The sequence below is a fragment of the Pipistrellus kuhlii genome, unplaced genomic scaffold (genome assembly GCF_014108245.1).
Source record: "Pipistrellus kuhlii isolate mPipKuh1 unplaced genomic scaffold, mPipKuh1.p scaffold_m20_p_9, whole genome shotgun sequence".
Classification (NCBI taxonomy): domain Eukaryota; kingdom Metazoa; phylum Chordata; class Mammalia; order Chiroptera; family Vespertilionidae; genus Pipistrellus; species Pipistrellus kuhlii.
Genome location: NW_023425595.1, coordinates 57,386,754 through 57,405,742, shown reverse-complemented (window position 1 = coordinate 57,405,742; position 18,989 = coordinate 57,386,754). Strand labels below are relative to the sequence as shown.

Here is an 18,989-nt window from a genome sequence, read left to right as displayed (position 1 = left end):
GCCTCAGATATATCCCATATTAAATGAGACAACTTAGGGGAAAAACAAAACAAAACAGCACACCCCTTAGACATGATCAGCAAGAAGGCCATCTGGCTGGAAGCTCCCTCAGCACTTTTGGGGGTGAAACAGTAGAGCTCATCATCCAGCCGGTGGGCGGGAACACTCACAGAGGCCACAGGATCTGCTGACACAGACACTGGGTGATAATAAATAGGGTAGAATGCGGTCAAGGTGAAGAGGATTTTACAAAAGACAGCCAAGTTTCCTTGGGGTAGAAAGGCATGCAAATGATCAAGCCACATAAAAAGTGAATGGAAATACATGATTCCACATGCAGTGATCATAATGTCAACTTGCCTTTTGAGGGCTTAAGATTTCTCACCATCTTTGTATCTCAAAGAACCTCTTTTGGTACATCAAAGCATGAAATTTGAAGAGTTAGTAGTAATATGATAATTATACTGTACCTCGCAAACCTGGAGTGAGGCCTCCAGGAACTGCCACATATTTCAATGTACAGCATTAGATCTAATTCTTTTAGTTCCCTGGCTTGAGCCAGAAAGGTGAAAAGTAACGGAAGAACAGTACACAGGGTGTTAAGGTTCTATTAGAGATGCTTCATAATTTTTTCTAAATTCTATGTGCCTGACAGGACAGTTCAAAACTGGCAAGAGAGCTAGAGGTGACATGCCATTTTTGCAGCATGAGAGAAAATAAATAAGCTCATAGATCACCTGCTACCTGGTGTCTAAAGTTGAGGATGGGCAATACATGTGCCTCTAAGGGCTGATGAAGCTATGGATAATTTCCAGACAAAGCTTGGTATAAGATTTGTCCCCGAACCTTGGCGCTGAATCACCAAAGCGTGACACACACTGGTGGGCATTGGCTTCTATAATAGTAACAGATGTCTCTCTGACAGGTTAGCTAGAGAAAACAGTTTGTATAGTAAACGGATGCAAAAAGGGAGACGGAATAAAGAAATTTGGAGAAGTGCCCACCCAGCCAGTGGTTCTTAGGAATGCAGGTGGAAGGAAAGAATGGTTTATCTTTTCTCAGATTTTGTTAGACAGTTTTGCATTTTGAAAAGCTAACAGCATTTCATAGCTGTGTGAGGGTGATAGAAATAAATTCTGCATTTTCCCCTCTACTTGCAGAAACAGAAAGTCTCCTTGTGTGACTCAGGCTGCCTCGATCATCCATCAATGTTGCTGTCCACTCAGTTTTAAATAGGAGTGCTTCCGAAGAAGCGGCCTATTCTTCAAATTGACACTTAGGACTGTTAAGAATACCACAATGACTTCACTTAGCAATTTTTATTTATTTATTTATTTTTGGTGTTGCTTCTTTTGGCTAGTAAAGTCACCCTGAGCAACAATGAAATTAAAGACATTCATTTATAGAATGTGCTTCTGAAAGCTTAAATTTCACTTGATCTGGTTAGAATATTAACTTTTGTTTTTTAAGTCACGTCAATAGAAATAAGAGAGCAGAATTTGATTTGTTGGAGTTGTAATGAGCCAGGGGAATGATTGAGTCTAAAAGTTTCTCAGTTAAAAACAAAACAAAAACAAATAAACAAACAAAAAAACAACGCTGAAGAGGTAGAACTTCATGGCCACAGGCAATTTAGGTAAGGGCCCTTCGGTCCACCATCCAACTGAATTATGCTGTAAGAACACTGCAGGAGCAGTAGGACACACATACCCTGTCTCAGAACACTTGGAACAGTTCAGTGTGCATGTTACTTGCCATATATATATGGCTGCAATTGGGGTTATGTTACTTCTGTGCTAGATGAGTTCATAGAAAATAAAAACCATTGAGGATTTGAGCAGTCATGAAAAAATTCCTCTGAAGCCTGAGATATAATAAAAACTTTGAACCATGGGTAAAATTCTACCCTCAGTAGCCTTTTATAGTTGCAGCTCATCAGACTGGAAGCCTATCACTATTTCTAGATCCATATGTCATCATATGAAGGAATTAACATCTTAATAGTCTTCCATGCCTTTTACAACTTCTTGGTCTTTATCAATTCAATTTAATGATACTGCAAAGTTTTAGTTTTTTGTATCCCAAAGTGCTTACTTAGTTTTAGTCAGACTTTATCTTTAGAATGGAGGCAGAACACTTTAAATGCTTTCATCTACTTCTGTGTGGCCAGAAATGTTTAATTCCCACATTTAATTGTAGACAAGTTAGTCCTAAGCCCAAATTCTTTTTGACTCAAGAATTCAAACATTAATTATTCAACTTTTCTAGCATAATCTTCATGTCACTACCTAGTCTTTATGTAGATACTAGAGGCCCAGTGCACAAAATTCATGCATGGGGGTGTGTCCCTCAACCCGACTTGCACCCTTTCCAAATCAGGGACCCCTTGGGGGATGTCCAATTGTTGGTTTAGGCCCAATCCCTGTGGACTGGCAGTCAGACATCCCTCTCACAATCCGGGATTGCTGGCCCAAAACTGCTCATCTGCCTGCCTGCCTGATCTCCTCTAACCCCTTTGCCTGCCTGCCTGATCACCCCTAAATGCTCCCATGCTGGCCTGATTTCCCCTAACTGCCTTTGCCTGCTAGCCTTATCTCCCCCTAATTGCTCCCCTACTGGCCTGATCACCCCCTAACTATTCCACTGATGGCCTGATCACCCCCTAACTACTCCTCTGCCAGCCTGATGAGCCCTAACTGCTCTCCCCTGCTGGCCTGATAACCCCTAATTGCCTCTGCCTTGGCCCTGCCACTGTGGCTTTGTCCGGAAGCACATCTGAAGATGTCTAGTCTAATTAGCATATTACCCTTTTTTAGTATAGATATTGTTGTCAGACTATGAGACTTTTCAAGATCTTTGTTCTTATTTTAGTATGTGATTTCTAGTTTTTAATCCAACTAGTCCTGGAGATTCTGACAAACAGTGGAAGTCTTTATTTCCCTACCATTTATTTGCATGGATATTTGCAGCTGCTATGGAAAGTAATTTATTTTATTATTAAAAATAATAAAATAAAATGACATTAAAATCTACTAAACCAACCCATTAAACTCTATGTGAAGGTCTTAAAATTAATAGAATTAAGATATTTTATTATTTTTAATTTTATTATTTTATTTTTTTATTTAGAGAGGAAAGGAGAGAGAAGAAGAAGAAGAAGAAGAAGAAGAAGAAGAAGAAGAAGAAGAAGAAGAAGAAGAAAAAGAGAGAGAGAGAGAGAGAGAGAGAGAGAGAGAGAAGAGACAGAAATCAATTGGTTGCCTCCTGCATGCACTCAGACTGAGGGATCAAACTAACAACCAGGGTATGTGATCTGACTGGGAATTGAATCTGCCACCTTTCAATGTTTGGGACGATGCTCCAACCAACCAAGCCATACCAGCAGGGCCCAATGTCATTTTTAAATATAACAGATTGCAATACATAAAATGATAGTTTTGGCAGGTAGTCAGTCAATTTAAATTTTTAAATCAAACATCATTTTATTTTGGTGATAATACTTAGCATTATGTTATTGATCAAACATGTACTAATTCTATGTGTTCTTTCTTTGATTTGGGGGTAGTATTTCCTCCTTGTAGTTGAAAATCAGTCTACTCCAATTCATACAACAAATCATAGTAAAGACATTCTGCTCAGTGCTAATGTAAATAAAACATAATAAAATTAAAAACCCCAAACCAGGGATACTGTCACAGGTCGGCGTTTTATTCTACAAATAATACTTAAGCAACATTTTAAAATATTAAACTTGCATGATATCAATAATACTTGCATAATTCTCCTAGTTTCATCAGGTTTCCTGTTTCTATGTACAAAATTCTTCACCTTTTATAAACTGTCTTATGTTGTTTATATAATGGTTCCCTGGCCTTAGATTTCTCTAAACTCTGAGTGCAGGGACAATGTTTCCTGCTTTGTGTATACATCAGCCTAACACAGTACTACACAAACAATGGGGCTTTATGTGCTTTTAATTGGGAGAAAATAATCACCATTGCTCATTTACTATGGTGGCTCAAAGTTACAATATAAAGCTTTCTATAATCACCTGTTAATTACGTTACTATGAGCTTATCATAGAGACCAGTGCCTTTACACCCAGAAAAATAGATTTTGAAAAGCGAGGAAATGAACTGAGGTCGGTATTCAATTAATTAATTGTCTTTGGCTTGTGTTACAGTGGTAGAGCAGAGGCTCTTCACCAGAGTGGCAGGAATGGAAATCACTGTAATGTTTAAAACGTGCACTGAGGAAAGGCCTGCTTTTCCGCTGTTTTCTGGGAAGAAGCTGCAGAGACAGAAATAATGCCTCTGTCTGTCCCCTCGGGGGTGAGTGTGGGCTCTGGCAGCTTTGTGGTTACCTCCGAAGTGGAGGCGATTTCTCTCTGGGTGAGGGGGTCCATCTCTCTTTTCTGAAAGCCCAAGATGCCCCACAGCAGCGTGTTTAAGTCCAATTCACAGTGGAATTGCTCGTGGCTCAATTAAAACCACTGTTTTGCAGATTGAAGATTCTAACAGAGCTACTCCTGCAGAGAAATAGCAACATTACTTTTAAGCTTACCTTACAAAAAAAAAAAAAAAAGCAAAAGAAGCTCATTTAATAAACGACCTTGCCTGTGGGCAAGATTCTTTACTCCTACTGAATTAGAAGAGAAAGGCTAGAGTATGCACTTTATTTTATTTATAGTTTAATCCTCAGAATCTAGCCCATGGGACATCAGCACATGACCATAGTTGGTTAAATGAATTAATGAATATTATGCTCCAGTCGTGGATTCTGTTTAATGTATTTTTTTTTTTTTACTTAAAACTATCACATGAAGATACATTCATTATAATAAATATAAAAGTTTCACAAATCAATAACATAATGACAAGTAAAATCTACATTGCTCAAATGGTTAGATTTTAATATTTGTTATAACAAATGTACATAAAGGAAACAATTTATTGTCTTACTCCCATCCTGATGTGAGATGAAAGATTATAATAAAAGCTTCAACCCAATAATGTGTCATAATGAGGGGATTTATGTTCCAAATCATTGTCAGAAATTGCTGGTGAATAGCAGACATTTGATTCCAGGCCTCAGCAGCACCTTTATCCCTGTCAACACAGATCAGCGACAAGAGTTCTCCACTATTTCCTTTACTTTCAATCATCTGATTTAGCACCAGAGTAAAAACTGATAGCCATTACGAGAGGTCAGCTACCAGATGTTAAATATGAAACAAATGACTTTTTGTTGACATATAACCTTAAAGATATGAGCATGACTTGAGTTATAATGCAAGTTTCTCATGGGAAGTTATAACATGAACAATACCTACAGTGTAAGATGTTGCAAGCCTAGTTTATGCTTTGGGAATGTCTGATGTTGATTAGTCACAACTTTCCAAAAAGCAAGTTATGTCCCATTGGTTTTTAATAAATTAAATCAATCTCAGTTAACGTTCTATTTGCTTATCTTTTAAAAATTCTTTCTTTTTGCAATATTTTGCTTTTTCTCCATTTGATATGAGTAACATGTTTTATTGCCTTTCAGACTGATATGATCGATCTACCTAGTAACAATAATTAATATACATACTTTATATGTATACACAAAACACATATTGGTGAATTTCACCTCACTTATTTCTCACCCAAATGAATACATTTTGAATTTGAAAATGAAGAAATTGAATCTTAGAGGGACTAGTCAATTTCCCTGATTACTTGAGCCTTAGTATCTTGTAGTATGTAATAGCAAGAACATGGATTTTGGAGGCAAACTTGCCTGGGTTTGAATTCTGTCATATGGCTGTGTTGGGTTATTAAATTCATTGATTTATATAAAGCATTTAGACAGTAGCTAGAATATTAAGTATGGGATCAATACATGCTAGTTTTTAATTATTCTTTAGTGTTTCCCATCATATGGTATCCAGACTCATCGGGGGTGCCTGAGACTGCACATGCCTGAATCAGAATCAAAATCCTCCCAATAAGTGATGCTGACCTTTTAAAAATGAGTTTTTCCTTACAAAAGAGATTATATTTGATTTTAACAAGTCTTTTTTTTTAAATAACATAAATCTTATTTATACCAGCGAAATGAGTATGGTTTGATCTTCAATTGCAAGAAACACTTATACTAGTAAAATTGAAAATTTGCATAACTTACCAACAGACAATTGATATTTTCTGTGCTATGGTAGAGAAGATGATTTGAACAAGAACAACAAAAATCATTTTAAGAAACTCAAGACAATCCCCATTATTTACTAAAGAGCTCACACTCATTCAGTACATGCTGACTGATGTTCATATATGCCTAGTGCTGTGCTACTTACCAGGCTTACAAATATAAGTAAGATGAGCAGACTTTTGTACTCATGCCATGTAAACATGAAATGCTCAAATTTAAGAATTAATATTAAATTAAATGTTTTATTAGTAAAATTTAATTTTAATAGCTATTGATCTACCCTGTATGTAAATTATAGAAATGTTGAGATTCTACAGGAAATGCTTTAAAACCTCATTTAAATTAATCCTGATTACAAAACCATCAAACTGTTTTGCAATGAATTTTCTTAAACAACATAGGGGTACATTAATATCACTAATAATGACAACTATAGCTTACACTGTGTTTATGATGATTCAGGCACTGTTCTAAGCATTTTTCATAGATGGACTCAATTAATCTTCCAAAACATAAGGAAGGTAGTATTATTGTTTCTATTTGACATGTGAGGCTGAGGCACAGGAAGAGGAGAAGCCCAAGGTCAGACAGATATAGAAAGTAAAGTCAGGATGTAATCCAGGGAGACTTGCATTTAAGTCCACTGTGCTCTAATAGTTTTGTTACATCTAATCAGCATTTAAATGATTTATCTATTTCAATGTAGTTAGTGATGTGAAGTTAGATGCTGGAGTATTTTCTTCAATTAATTTTGTCTTCTGACTTTACACCTTATAGTTTCAATTATGTAATAGACTGGTAAGATTTTTCAAACTTCACACACATACACACACATACACACACAACTAGAAGCTGTTTTATCTGTTCTTACTTCAAGGTCTGGCTTATTTTGAATAGCATAATTCAGAAAATATTTTAATACTATGCCAGAACAAAAGGTATACAATATATCTTGAAATTTTGACTATCAGGAAGAAACATATGGATGAAAAAGGAGGTTTTGCAACATTTCTGATGAGCAGCTGTTCTAGTTGGTTGAATCCTTCCTTAGAGTGGCCGTTACTGAGTCTGTGTACTTCTGCACTGGCATTATGCTTCCTCTGAAAGGAATTCAGAATCATCGGAATGAATGGAAAGAGATCTATCTGTGTGCAATTGAATAATTCCCAGTATAACAGCTGTGTGGGGCTGACTGAGAGTGACTGGAAAAAAAGATTGTGTGACTTTGTGTTTCTTTAATTTTGTATTTAAACTTTTCCAAGTGTTTGGGAATAGCATACATTTAACTGTTCATATTAGATCAACTCAAAATGCTTTGTAATCCACAACAATATTAAAACGAATATATATGGAAAAAAGATTGTAAAATACATTTCTCCCTGTAATTTACTATTAATCCCCTCCTCCCCCCCCCCCCACACCCCGGGCAAGAGAAGTACAGCATTATAAAGGTATCAGCATAAGATTTAATGTGAAAAGAGAGAGAGAGAGAGTTAGAAACATCAGAGAGATCAGCTGCCTCTTGCACACCCCCTTCTGGGGATATGCCCACAAGCGAGGTACATGCCCTTGACTAGAATCGAACCCGGGACCCTTCAGTCCCCAAGCCGACGCTCTATCCATTGAGCCAAACCGGTTTTGGCTCAATTTTAAACCAATTTCTAACTAATGTGAGCATAGACTTTATTCAGCAGCCTATGAGCCAGGTTTTGAGTTGCAAATTGATATTTACATTTATTATTTTACTCAGTCCTCAGCTCTACCTGACTAACGAGCCAGTAAGTACTAATGTCAGAACCCAAACCAGAGCCAGTTTTGTTTGAACCCTAAGCCCCTTGACTTTTCCATAGCACATTAGCTGTTACTCTGGGAATTATCCAGTTGTGCATAGCTAGATCTCTTTCCATAATTCTGAATTCATTTCAGAGGAAGCATAATGCCAGTGTAGAAGCACACAGACTCAGCAATGGTCATCCTTAGAAAGGATTCAGGAACCTAAACAGCTGCTCATCAGAAATGTTGCAATGCTTCCTTTTTCATCCATATGTTTCTTTCTGGCAAAATTTCAAAATATATTGGATGCCTTTTGTTAACAGCCACACCAGGCCTGTATTAGAGGAGAAGTGGGAGTTCCTTGGTGTGATCTGAGAAAGACACAAAGACCTACCTACACTAGTGCTACATTCATACCTTTTCTTCATTGGATTCAGTCTTCAAGTTAAATGAGTGTTTCTCAAACTTGAGAAATTACAAATTTGAAAAAGTACCTTCTGTCCTCCTCGACCTTACATTCTAATGTGAGAAACACCAGTTTTAAACTAAACCTTTACCTTTCTTTATAAAATTTGACACCAACGTAATGGAGAATAAGAATTCACATGTTGACCGAAATACTGAAAATCACACACTACTTAATTATAAGTTGATATCTAAGAAGGTTTTACTAATTTCTGTCATTATTATTGAAATAAAAGCCACATTTTATTTTATTTTTAATATTTTATTGATATTTTACAGAGAGGAAGGGAGAAGGATAGAGAGTTAGAAACATCGAAGTGAGAGAAACATCGATCAGCTGCCTCTTGCACACCCCCCACTGGGGATGTGCCCACAACCAAGGTACATGCCCTTGACTGGAATCAAACCTGGGACCTTTCAGTCCGCAGGTCTAACCACGGAGCCAAATCAGTTTCGGCTAAAAGCCACATTTTAAAAGTCACAAAACCTTGAGGACTTCTTAGTATAAAGACTTGAGAATATTTCAGTATGGTAAACATTGGGATTTGGGATTTTGTTTCTAATAATTCTGTTAATACCAATACATATCTGGGTAGATTATATATTGAATTAGAACCATTCATTAAAAAGTTAGCACTGATTAATTTGCAAGATTAATTAGTAAATATCTATAGTGCTGCTGAGGTAATGAAGCATAGGCCAGATGAATTTCCCTGTGAAGCAGAAGTATAAACTATGCAGGTCAAGGGTTATGGATACAGAAACTGATAAGAGAATCCAGACCCAAATATATACTTCTTGTTACCTGATTACAGGTCTTCAATGGGGACAGTTTGCAAGTTTTCATCTTAGCATTTGGAAAACACAATAAATTTTCTATGTGTCTTCTGCTTCACATTTGTTTATTTTATAACTAAAGGCCCAGTGCACTAAATTTGTGCACAGTAGGGAACCTAGCGGCTGCCAGTTGCTGGCTGGGGCCTTTCTTTCCCAGATGTTGGCTGCCAGCCAGGGCCTTCCTTCATTTCATACCACCTGCTAGTGGTCAGCGCATGTCATAGTGAGTGAGTGAACTCCAGGTCTATTGAATTCCTGAGGGGACACTTTGCATATTAGGCTTTTATATATATAGGATAACAACAGCGTACTGTCTCCTCTTTAAGCAACATTCCTTTAAAAGCCTACTATTCTAGTGTTAAGTAAAGAACAAGCAAATCTGCAGGGAAGAAATAAATGCCTCCCTTTTTGTAGGATAGGGGAATGTTCTTTTTATCATCATCCTTTCTAGGTTATCTGGGTATGCTTTTCCTTTGAGTTCACTAGAACTTTAAAGTAAGCAGGAGGTGCACTGTGCATTGTTGCTCATCTGATTCTTGTTGGGATTATAAGTGATTTTTAAAAGAACAATGTGTAAAAGTGAAGGGATTAAGCAAAAAAAAAAAAAAAGAAAGAAAATAAGACAATCTCATAGACAGACAAAAAGATAAATATTGTAAAAGAAATGTGAGTTGAATTAAACCTAGCTATAAAAGGAAATAATATTAATGAAAAAAATAAGTGTTTTTTTGTCTCTAGGGATTAAAATGAATTTTTTTTTTGTTTCGTTTTGTTTTTTGTTATTCCTCATGGGTTTTCCCCATTGATGTTTAGAGAAAGTGGAAGGGAGGGGAGGGAGGAAGGGGGAGAGAGAGAGAGAGACAGAGAGAGAGAGAGAGAGAGAGAGAGAGAGAGAGAGAGAGAGAGAGAGAGGGAGGAACATAAATTTGAAAGAGATACATCAATTGGTTTCCTCCTGCACGTGCCCCAACTAGAGACATGAAATGAACTTGCAACCCAGGTATATGCCCTTGACCAAGAATAGAATTTGTGACCCTTTGGTGTATGGGGCCACACTTTAACCATTGAGTAACACTGGCCAGGTCTGGGGCTAAACTAATTCTACATAGAGGCATTAACTTTTACTTTTCATGAACAACTAAGTAGTCACCAATATAAAATAAAATTAATCCAGAAATCCAGGGGGGGAAAAAGGTATATAATTTGTTTTTCTAGAAAATTAATTTCTGATAAAAACAAAATGTAGACTCTTAACTACTGGAAAAGAAAGAAACTGTAGTAAGTATGAATAAAGGAGATCAGCAACTAAGATGTCCCTTTTGCAGTAAGAAGAGCATTGTGGGATGGCTTTGCAGGTTGTAATACAGACCCATAGAAGCTCCAAGGTAATAACATAATGATGAAAGGGGTCATGGCAGGGATGAGACTGCAGAGCATTATGCTAAGTGGAATAAGCCAGTCGGAGAAAGATAAAGATCACATGATCTCACTCATTTGTGGAATATAATGAACAACATAAACTGATGATCAAAAACAGATCCAGAGACAGAGAAGCATTGATAAGACCATCAAACCTCAGAGGGAAGCCAGGGGAGGGTGGTGGTAAGGGGAAGAGATCCACCAAAGGACTTGTATGCATGCGTATAAGTATAACCAATGAACACAGATACCAGTGGAGTGAGGGCTTGAGCAAGGATGGGGGAGGGGGTGAGAAAGGAATGGTGCAGGGGGGAGGGGGGAGAGGAGCCGTAAGGACACATATGTAATACTTATGTAATACCTTAATCAATAAAGAAAATTAAAAAAAATTCCTAAAACGAAATCAGTACAAAGATCAGCAGTTGTTAGCAATTTAAATATTCATTGAACATTGAAACTGTTTAAAAAATAAAATTATTTTCTTGTCCTTTATTATTTTAACTTAAATCAAACTGAATGGTTGCAGAGTCTATGAATTAGATAATGCTGACATAAAGTATAGATTAAACTTTCAGTTGCTATATGTAGTTGTGAAAAATAAAGGTGTGACAAAGCAGTATCCTGTTTATCTTTTTTCATTTTATGCTGATCAAATCTGTAGAAATAGGATGCTTAAATTTTTAGGCCTGCAATAAATGCTAGTGTTTTTAACATGCTGAACTCCTGCAGACTAAAGTGTATACTTTCCCATTACTGAATATGATTATTTATTTTTCTCATTATTTTATCCTATAAAACTTCAGTAGGAATTAACACATTTATTTGAAAATAATAACAACAAAAAAAGACATTACTTCTAGTGAGGCTTTCAACTTTCAACAATAACAATTTTTGCCTTCAAGTTATATTACATTAAACTTGAAATATTTATAGTTTTGTCCTTTTTGTATAAAATGCCTAAAAATGAAATAAGATTCAAATATCTGTGTGTGACACATTGTGAGCTAAATTTATTTTATAGTAGAATGGAAAACCAATGAGTTGGTCTTCATGACTGTAGATCTTATTGACAGAAATAGATACAATAGAGTTTGTGATGTGAATAATATCCTCATCCTACAAAATAGAAGTTATAAATAACACATTTATTAGATTATCAGATATCTTAGGTTCCTGAAATATTTCATGTTTCTGTTATTCAAATATATTGCTTTTCTTCAAACAACAGAGCCTCTGTCACACATCCTACCTAATAAAAGAGTAATATGCAAATTAACTATCACTCTGCTACACCAACAAGCCACACCCATCAGCCAATCAGAGCAAATACGCAAATTAACCCCAACCAAGATGGCCACAGCCACAGAGAGCAGGAGGGAGGCTTGGGTTTCCCAGGCAATGGAGGAAGCCACACTTCTGCAGCCCTGGCCTGCCTTGGCCTCCACTCAAGACTAATACAAAGCTTTAATTATAGAAGGTAAACAAATCCAAAAAGAAATGGCTGCCGGCCATGGAGCGAGCAGGAGGCTTGGCTCTGCTCCAGGCTACAAAGTTTCAATTGTAGAAGGTAAATAAATTCCAGATACCAGGGCCTCTGCTTGGGTTGCTGGGGGGCATGGCTGGCCTGCAATCTACCACAGGCCTCTCGCCCAAGATGCCCCACGCCCCAAGGGAACCCCCACCCTGATCCAGGACACCCTTCAGGGCAAACCAGCTGGCCCCCACCCATGTACCAGGCCTCTATCCTATCTAATAAAAGAGTAATATGCAGATTAACCATCATTCCAACATACAAGATGGCTATCCGCATGTAGTCAAAGATTCTGCCTTCATGTGACACAAGATGGCCACCACAAGATGGCAAGCAGGGGAGGGCAGTTGGAAGGCACCAGGCTTGCAACGGAGGGCAGTTGGGGGTGATCAAAACTGCAGGGGAGGGTAGTTAGGGGTGACCAGGCCAGTAGAGGAGGGAAGTTGGAGGCAAACAGGCTAGCAGGGGAGCAGTTAGACATCAATCAGGATGGCATTGGAATGCTTAGGGGGTGATCTGACTGGTAGGCAGAAGTAGTTAGGGGCAATCAGGAAGGCAGGCAGGCGAGCAGTTGGGAGCCAGCACTCCTGGATTGTGAAAGGGACGTCTGACTGCCCATTTAGACCCAATTCAAGTGGGTCTAAACGGGCAGTTTGACATCCTTTGAGGGGTTCCAGATTGGAGAGGGTGCAAGCTGGGCTGAGGGACACCTCTCCCCGCACTCCCTGTTCACCGGGCTTCATGCACCGGGCTTCTAGTCAATTATAAAGATACTAGAGGCCAGTTGCATGATATTTGTGCAAGAATAGGTCCCTGGCTTCACTTCCAGCTGCCCACCCCAGCTGCCCGGGAGCTGGCATGTCCCCGCTCCTGAGCCACCCAGAGCCAGCTAGTCCTTGCTTCTGTCTGGAGTATCACTCCAGTAGCTGCCTCCATCGCCCCCTTCCCCTCATAGCAGGCTTCACACCATGCCTATACAAATTAACCTCCATCTTGTTTTGTTAATTTGCATACTCACACTGCTTGGCTGTGGGCATAGTGAAGTTAGATCAATTAGCATTTTTCTTTTTTATTAGTGTAGATTCTATGAACTTGGGCTTTTTCCCCCCTGTTCCTGGTAGGGAGTAAAGTGTGGATAATAAAACTGTGGATAATAAAAGCTGAAAGGCTTTTGAAGCAAAGGGGACAATGACACATGAGGAGACCCTGTAACAGGGATGAGAGGCACTCATCTCTTTGAGAACTAGCCAGTGCTCTCGAATGCACTTATTGGAATACTTTTACTCTTCTAAGCAATTCCTTGAGTCAGTTGATGACCCATCAAAAGCAGACATCCTAAAGCTTTCAAAGAAGTACTACTGAATTGAAAGGCGTAATCCATAAATGGGAGCTATTGTATATAAATGTGAATATTATTCTTCTATGAAAAGCTTACTATGGTCATATAAATGCAGTGTGAGCTGTAGTCTATATAAACTGCAACACTGATGGGGTTTTTATGTGTGATTGATACTCTTACATATCTTCCTTATACTTAGTGTTTTAAAGGTTTTACTGATATTCACTTAATAAAACTGTAAAGTCATGTGTCAAACACTTTCAGACTTCTGTCTTTGGGAATTTTGGCGTAGCACACAGTGATTTTCTTTTCTAGGAATAGATGTTGAAATAATGGTAGGTAACAACAAACAGAAGGCTTTTAAAGCCACGAGTGACAACTCCACAAGGAGAGCTCTGTCTCTAGTTGTTTGCATAAGCGGACTTCCTCACCAAATCTGGGCTCCCATTGAATTCTATTTTCTAGAAATGTTGAATGAAAACTAAGTGGACCCAACTTATTTCACTCTGGCTTAGTCTGTGGAGCAACTGTCTTTGACTTGCCTTTGAAATAGGAGGAACTATGTTTAAAAACATAAATGAAGAAGAGGAGCAGCCAGCCTGGCCTGATGGATTTGAGTTCCTGATCCCTTTCCCTTCCTAAATCCTCTCTGTGCTCTGCTCTTTGGCACCTAGAAACACCTTTTCTGCTAACTGCAGTAGTTTTCCGTTACTTTCCAGTGAAGAGTTAGAAAAACGGAAAATTTTGGAATCATGTACATACATTTTCCTTTGATTAAAACAATTGAAATGAATTGCTGCCACGTTAATATATAGAATGGGCTCTCAAGCCTTAGATTTTCCAGGCCCTCCCCTCTCTCATGTCTCCACAAACTTAGGCTTCAATGCAATGGTATTTGAATCATAATTTTTCTATAAAAAATTGCATAATGTGTTATTTTGGGCTCCATTAAAAACAACTTTGAAAATTTTTTTGAATAATCATTGATTAAAAATTATATCCCATAAATATAGCTTTTATTTATATAAAATATATAAGATAAGATATACATATATTAAATAGAATGTTTCACCTTCATGGGGAGTGAAACACTCTAGTCCTCATTTGATTGCAGTTATTGGGTTATTTTACAGATTATTCCATTAAAGTAAAAACTTCCAACTAATTGAAGCATATAACTAAGTGGCCATGTAAAAATGCCTATACTTTGAAAGAATATTGTCTTAAATTTATTATGTGCCACCTCTCTTTCTTTTAAAAAATATTTTTTCTCATAATAAAGGCAATCTATATTCACTGAAGAACAATTGTAAAATAAAGATTACTATTAAGAAAAAAGTTAAAATCACCTATAATTTTAATTTCAAAAACAAACACCTTTAATGATGTTGAGGACATGATTTTTATGTATAACGTGCTGTAGGGTGAGCTTATGTGTGTGTGAGTGTGTGTGTCTGTGTGTGTTTACATGCTCAGTGTTGGCTGGCACTAAAGACTCCAACTGTTTTGCCCTGATGAGACAGAGTACCATGGGAATGAAAGGCCAAGACAACCCCTTGCTAAACTGTTGGTAGTAGAAAATATTGGTATAGATATGTCCAACATATGATTTGAGATTAGAGTCACTTTGTAGGAGAAGGGGCAGTAATTATTGTTTTAAACCAGTGGTGCTCCATATTACCTCTCTGCATGACCCCAACCATTTAAGTGATGTCTGTTCACAAGTATTTTGTCAGAATGGAGTTTCACATCTGGCTGTCTACCATGGTGGAGAAAGGATGGCATGTGGAATGCAGGAGCCAGGAAATTCTCAAGCTTCTGTTTTTGTTGTTGTTGTGGTGGTGGTGGTGGTGGTTTGTTTTTTAAAAAAAATATGTTTTCATTGATTTCGGAGAGGAAAAGAAAGGAAGAGAGAGATGGAAACACCAATGATGAAAGAGAATCATATATTGGCTGCCTCCTGCATGCCCCCTACTGGAGGTTGACCATGCAACACGGGCACGTGCCCTTTGACCAGAATCAAACCCAGTGCCCTTCAATCTTCAGGCTGATGCTCTATCCACTAGCCAAACCAGCCAGGGCAAGGTTCTGGGTTTCTTAAAAAATCATTTTGACTTTCCAAAACCAAGGATATTTTATGTAGCCTTCTGGTACCATAGAGAGTCTTGTTGACATCTGAGGTGTATATATTGGTGAGCATTACTATATGCCTGGCATTCTGCTAAACAGTTTACATGAATTAACTCACTGAATTTCCATAAAATATTTCTGAGGTTAGTGGTAGACCTCAAATTCAGATATATGCTATCTGGTTTAAAAATCTCTTTACCATCTATCAGTTACCTTCTCATATATATGTATATACACATACACACATATATGAATATACACATATACATACTAGTGTCCCAGTGCACAAATTCATGCATGGGGTGGGTGTTCCTCAGACTGGCCTGCACCCTCTCCAATCTGGATCCTTCAGGAGACATCCTTCTCACAATCTGGGACTGCTGGCTCCTAACTGCTCACCTGCATGCCTGCCTGATCACTCCTAAACACTCTGCCTTCCAGCCTGCTCTCCCCAATTGCCCACCCTGCTGGCCTTCTTTCCCCCAACAGTCCCCCCTCACTGGCCCTAACGTCTCCCACCAGCTTATTCCACCCCTACTGCCTCCCTCTGCTGGCCTAATCACTCCCAACTGCCCCCTACGACCTTCCTGCTTGCCCCAAGTGCCCCCCACATTCGCCTGCTCACCCCAGCTAGACCCCCTGCCAACCTGATCACCCCCAACTGCCTTCCTGTCCTGGCCTGATTGCCCCTAACTGCCTCTGCCTTGGCCCCGCCACCATGGCTTTATATGGAAGGAGGTCTGGAAGGACTCCTGAAAAGTCTCCTGGAGGGTAATTAACATATTACCCTTTAATTAGAATTGATATACATATATACATATCCTACATAATAAAAGTCTAATATTCAAATTGTCCCCTTGGGTGATCATTCGACCTGGAGTGCAACCACTTGCTATGATGTGCACTGACCACAGGGGGCGATGTGGAACATGGCAGGCATCAGCAACAGGGTACTGGTAGAGGGAAGCAGTGGAGGCTGCTGGCCCCGATGAGAGCGGGTTAGCAGCGGGGATGGTGGGGCAGGTGAGTGGGTGGCACCAGATCAAGATGGGTGGGAACAGGAGGCCTGATTACCCTGCTTATCGCCTCAAGGATGGCAGTCAGTGGTGGTGGGGCTGGGGCTGCCACCCAGCTCTCAGGCATGAGGGATCCTGGTGGGGGACCTGGCCCCGATCCATCACTCCACAGGCAGGATGGTGAGCAGGTGAGAAGGCAGTGCCAGGCCATGGCAGGGTACCAAGCAGGGCTACAGGGCTGCGAGGCTGAAGGCATGAGCTGAGACCTGATCCACCCAGGCTACCCTGGAAGACCCAACCTATGCACAAATTTGTGCACCAGGCCTTTAGTATACATATATATATATATATATATATATATATATATATATATATATATATACACACACACACATACATATACATCTTCAATATACATATATCGCAAGAATATACTAGATTTCCAATTTATTTTTCTTTATTAATGTTGAGAAAAGTTGACAAATGCTTATTTTTTTTTGTATTCGATATTCATTAGCAACATTTTTACAAAAGTAGAAAAATAAATATTTTGTCAGGTCTGAGGTGGACAAGTCACACACATAAATATATAAATATATAAATAGTGGTTGGGTGACAATAAATTAAAAAAGGGGGCATGCATAAATAAAATCCATGATGAGGGCACAGGTGGCTGCCAGGCCTCAAGGTCAGGCACACAGGTCTCCTGCAGCGACACATTTCAGGTCCTGGGTGAGGAGGCGGAAGAGGTTGGATGTGACAAAGGCTTCAAGGCAGTCCTGGGATTCCTTCTTCTCTGCTTCCTGCAGGCGATGCAGCCATTGGTGGAGGTGGCCCCGGGGCCTGGGGCCAGCTGGGGCCTGAGCTGGGACACAGGCCTGAAGCTGGGAGTGGATGTGCTGCAGTGTGAGGAGGGGCTGGTCCAGGATGTCCCCCGGGGTCAAGTTGGTCACGGTCCCCAGGACCTTCAGTGTCAGGGCCAGCTCAGCCTCCAAGGCCACAGGGCGCTCCCACACCTGCAGCTGCCTCAGGTCCCGGGGCCTGAGGAGTGAGCGGGAGCTGCAGTGCCAGTTCTTGAGCTGGAGGGACTCTTCCAGGGCGTCCTTGGCCCTCTTGAAGGCCTTCATCTCTTGTGGGGACAGAGACTTGAACTGGTCCATGTGGCAGCCCCTGGCACCCAGGTGGGTCCTGGGGGGCGGAGGGGCAGGAACTGCTCTTGTCCTGCTCAGCACCGCGGCCATCAGCATCAGCACCAGCGTGCACCACACAGCCCAGTCAGGCTTCATCCTGGTCTCTGGCCTCTGCTCTCTGGTCTCTGTCAGCAGATGGGCGTCCAAGTGTCCACAGAGAGGCTGTCACCTGGGTGTCACCAGCCTTGTTTGGTGTCTCTGGTCTCAGTCTCCTCTTCTGTGTCTCAGGCTGCTGTTCTGTCTGTATGTCTGAACTTGCAGCTCTGCTGACATGGGCTCCATGGTGCAGCTTTTAGCTTGGACAGAGGGGCAATCCCAGCTGATGTAGGAAAAGTGAAAACACACCTGCCACTAGGGGAGGCCCCAGGCTGGGAAAGGCCTGTGCAGGGCCGGGCCTGGAGCCAGTTGAGCAGCTAAAGCGAAAGAGAAACTGATACAGACTCTGATTCACCTGCAGAAGGTGAGGTCATGCCAGGATTCGCAGACAAGGGCAGCCCCAGCCCCACAGAGGGAGGTCACAGAGCCCTGCTGGGTAGGGGACATAGAGACCTGCCTTTGTGTGGGATACCCCAGGGCAGGGAGAGGAGGAGAAAGGCACCTCTAGGGGGGTTGCCACAAAGAACCTGGAACCACCAAGAGGGAGGCTGTCAGGGGAGGGGAGAAGAGGAAGGCAGAAGGCTGCTGGGGGTGGGAGAGAGTCAGAAAGGCAGAGCAGCCTGTAATGAAGAGAGGAGACCAGCTCTTCCTCTCTTCCCCACTCAGCAGGAAGAAAAAAGAAGGGGAGGCGGGCAACTTGACAAACATCTTTAATTGTCCAGATGCAGGAAAAAGAGGCTCTGCTGAGAATTGAGGTGTAAGCCCAGGACTTCCAGGGATCATGCCCAGAGGGTGACAAATGCCTTCATTCATTCATGAAGTATAACTCACCTCTCCAGGCCTACCTACTAGGCATTAGGCACTGCTCAACATGCCAGGACTAGCATTGAAAACAAATCCCATTAAACAAAACTTGTTAGATACTTTTAGTTAAAGAATTTGATTTCAGAGAGGAAGGGAGAGGGAGGGAGACATCAATGGTGAGAGAGAATCATTGATTG

General features: G+C 40.2%; 2 protein-coding genes across 4 annotated transcripts in view; both read right to left on the bottom strand.

The window, feature by feature from the left end:
• Positions 1 to 18,989, bottom strand: part of GRIA4 (glutamate ionotropic receptor AMPA type subunit 4) — a 388,414-nt gene that overhangs the window by 186,581 nt on the left and 182,844 nt on the right. The window lies entirely within an intron of this gene.
• Positions 17,318 to 18,623, bottom strand: LOC118712662 (interferon lambda-3-like). The gene has a single exon (XM_036426596.2). It carries the CDS (start codon positions 17,986 to 17,988, stop codon positions 17,392 to 17,394), a length of 597 nt encoding a protein of 198 aa, XP_036282489.1. The 5' UTR covers positions 17,989 to 18,623; the 3' UTR covers positions 17,318 to 17,391.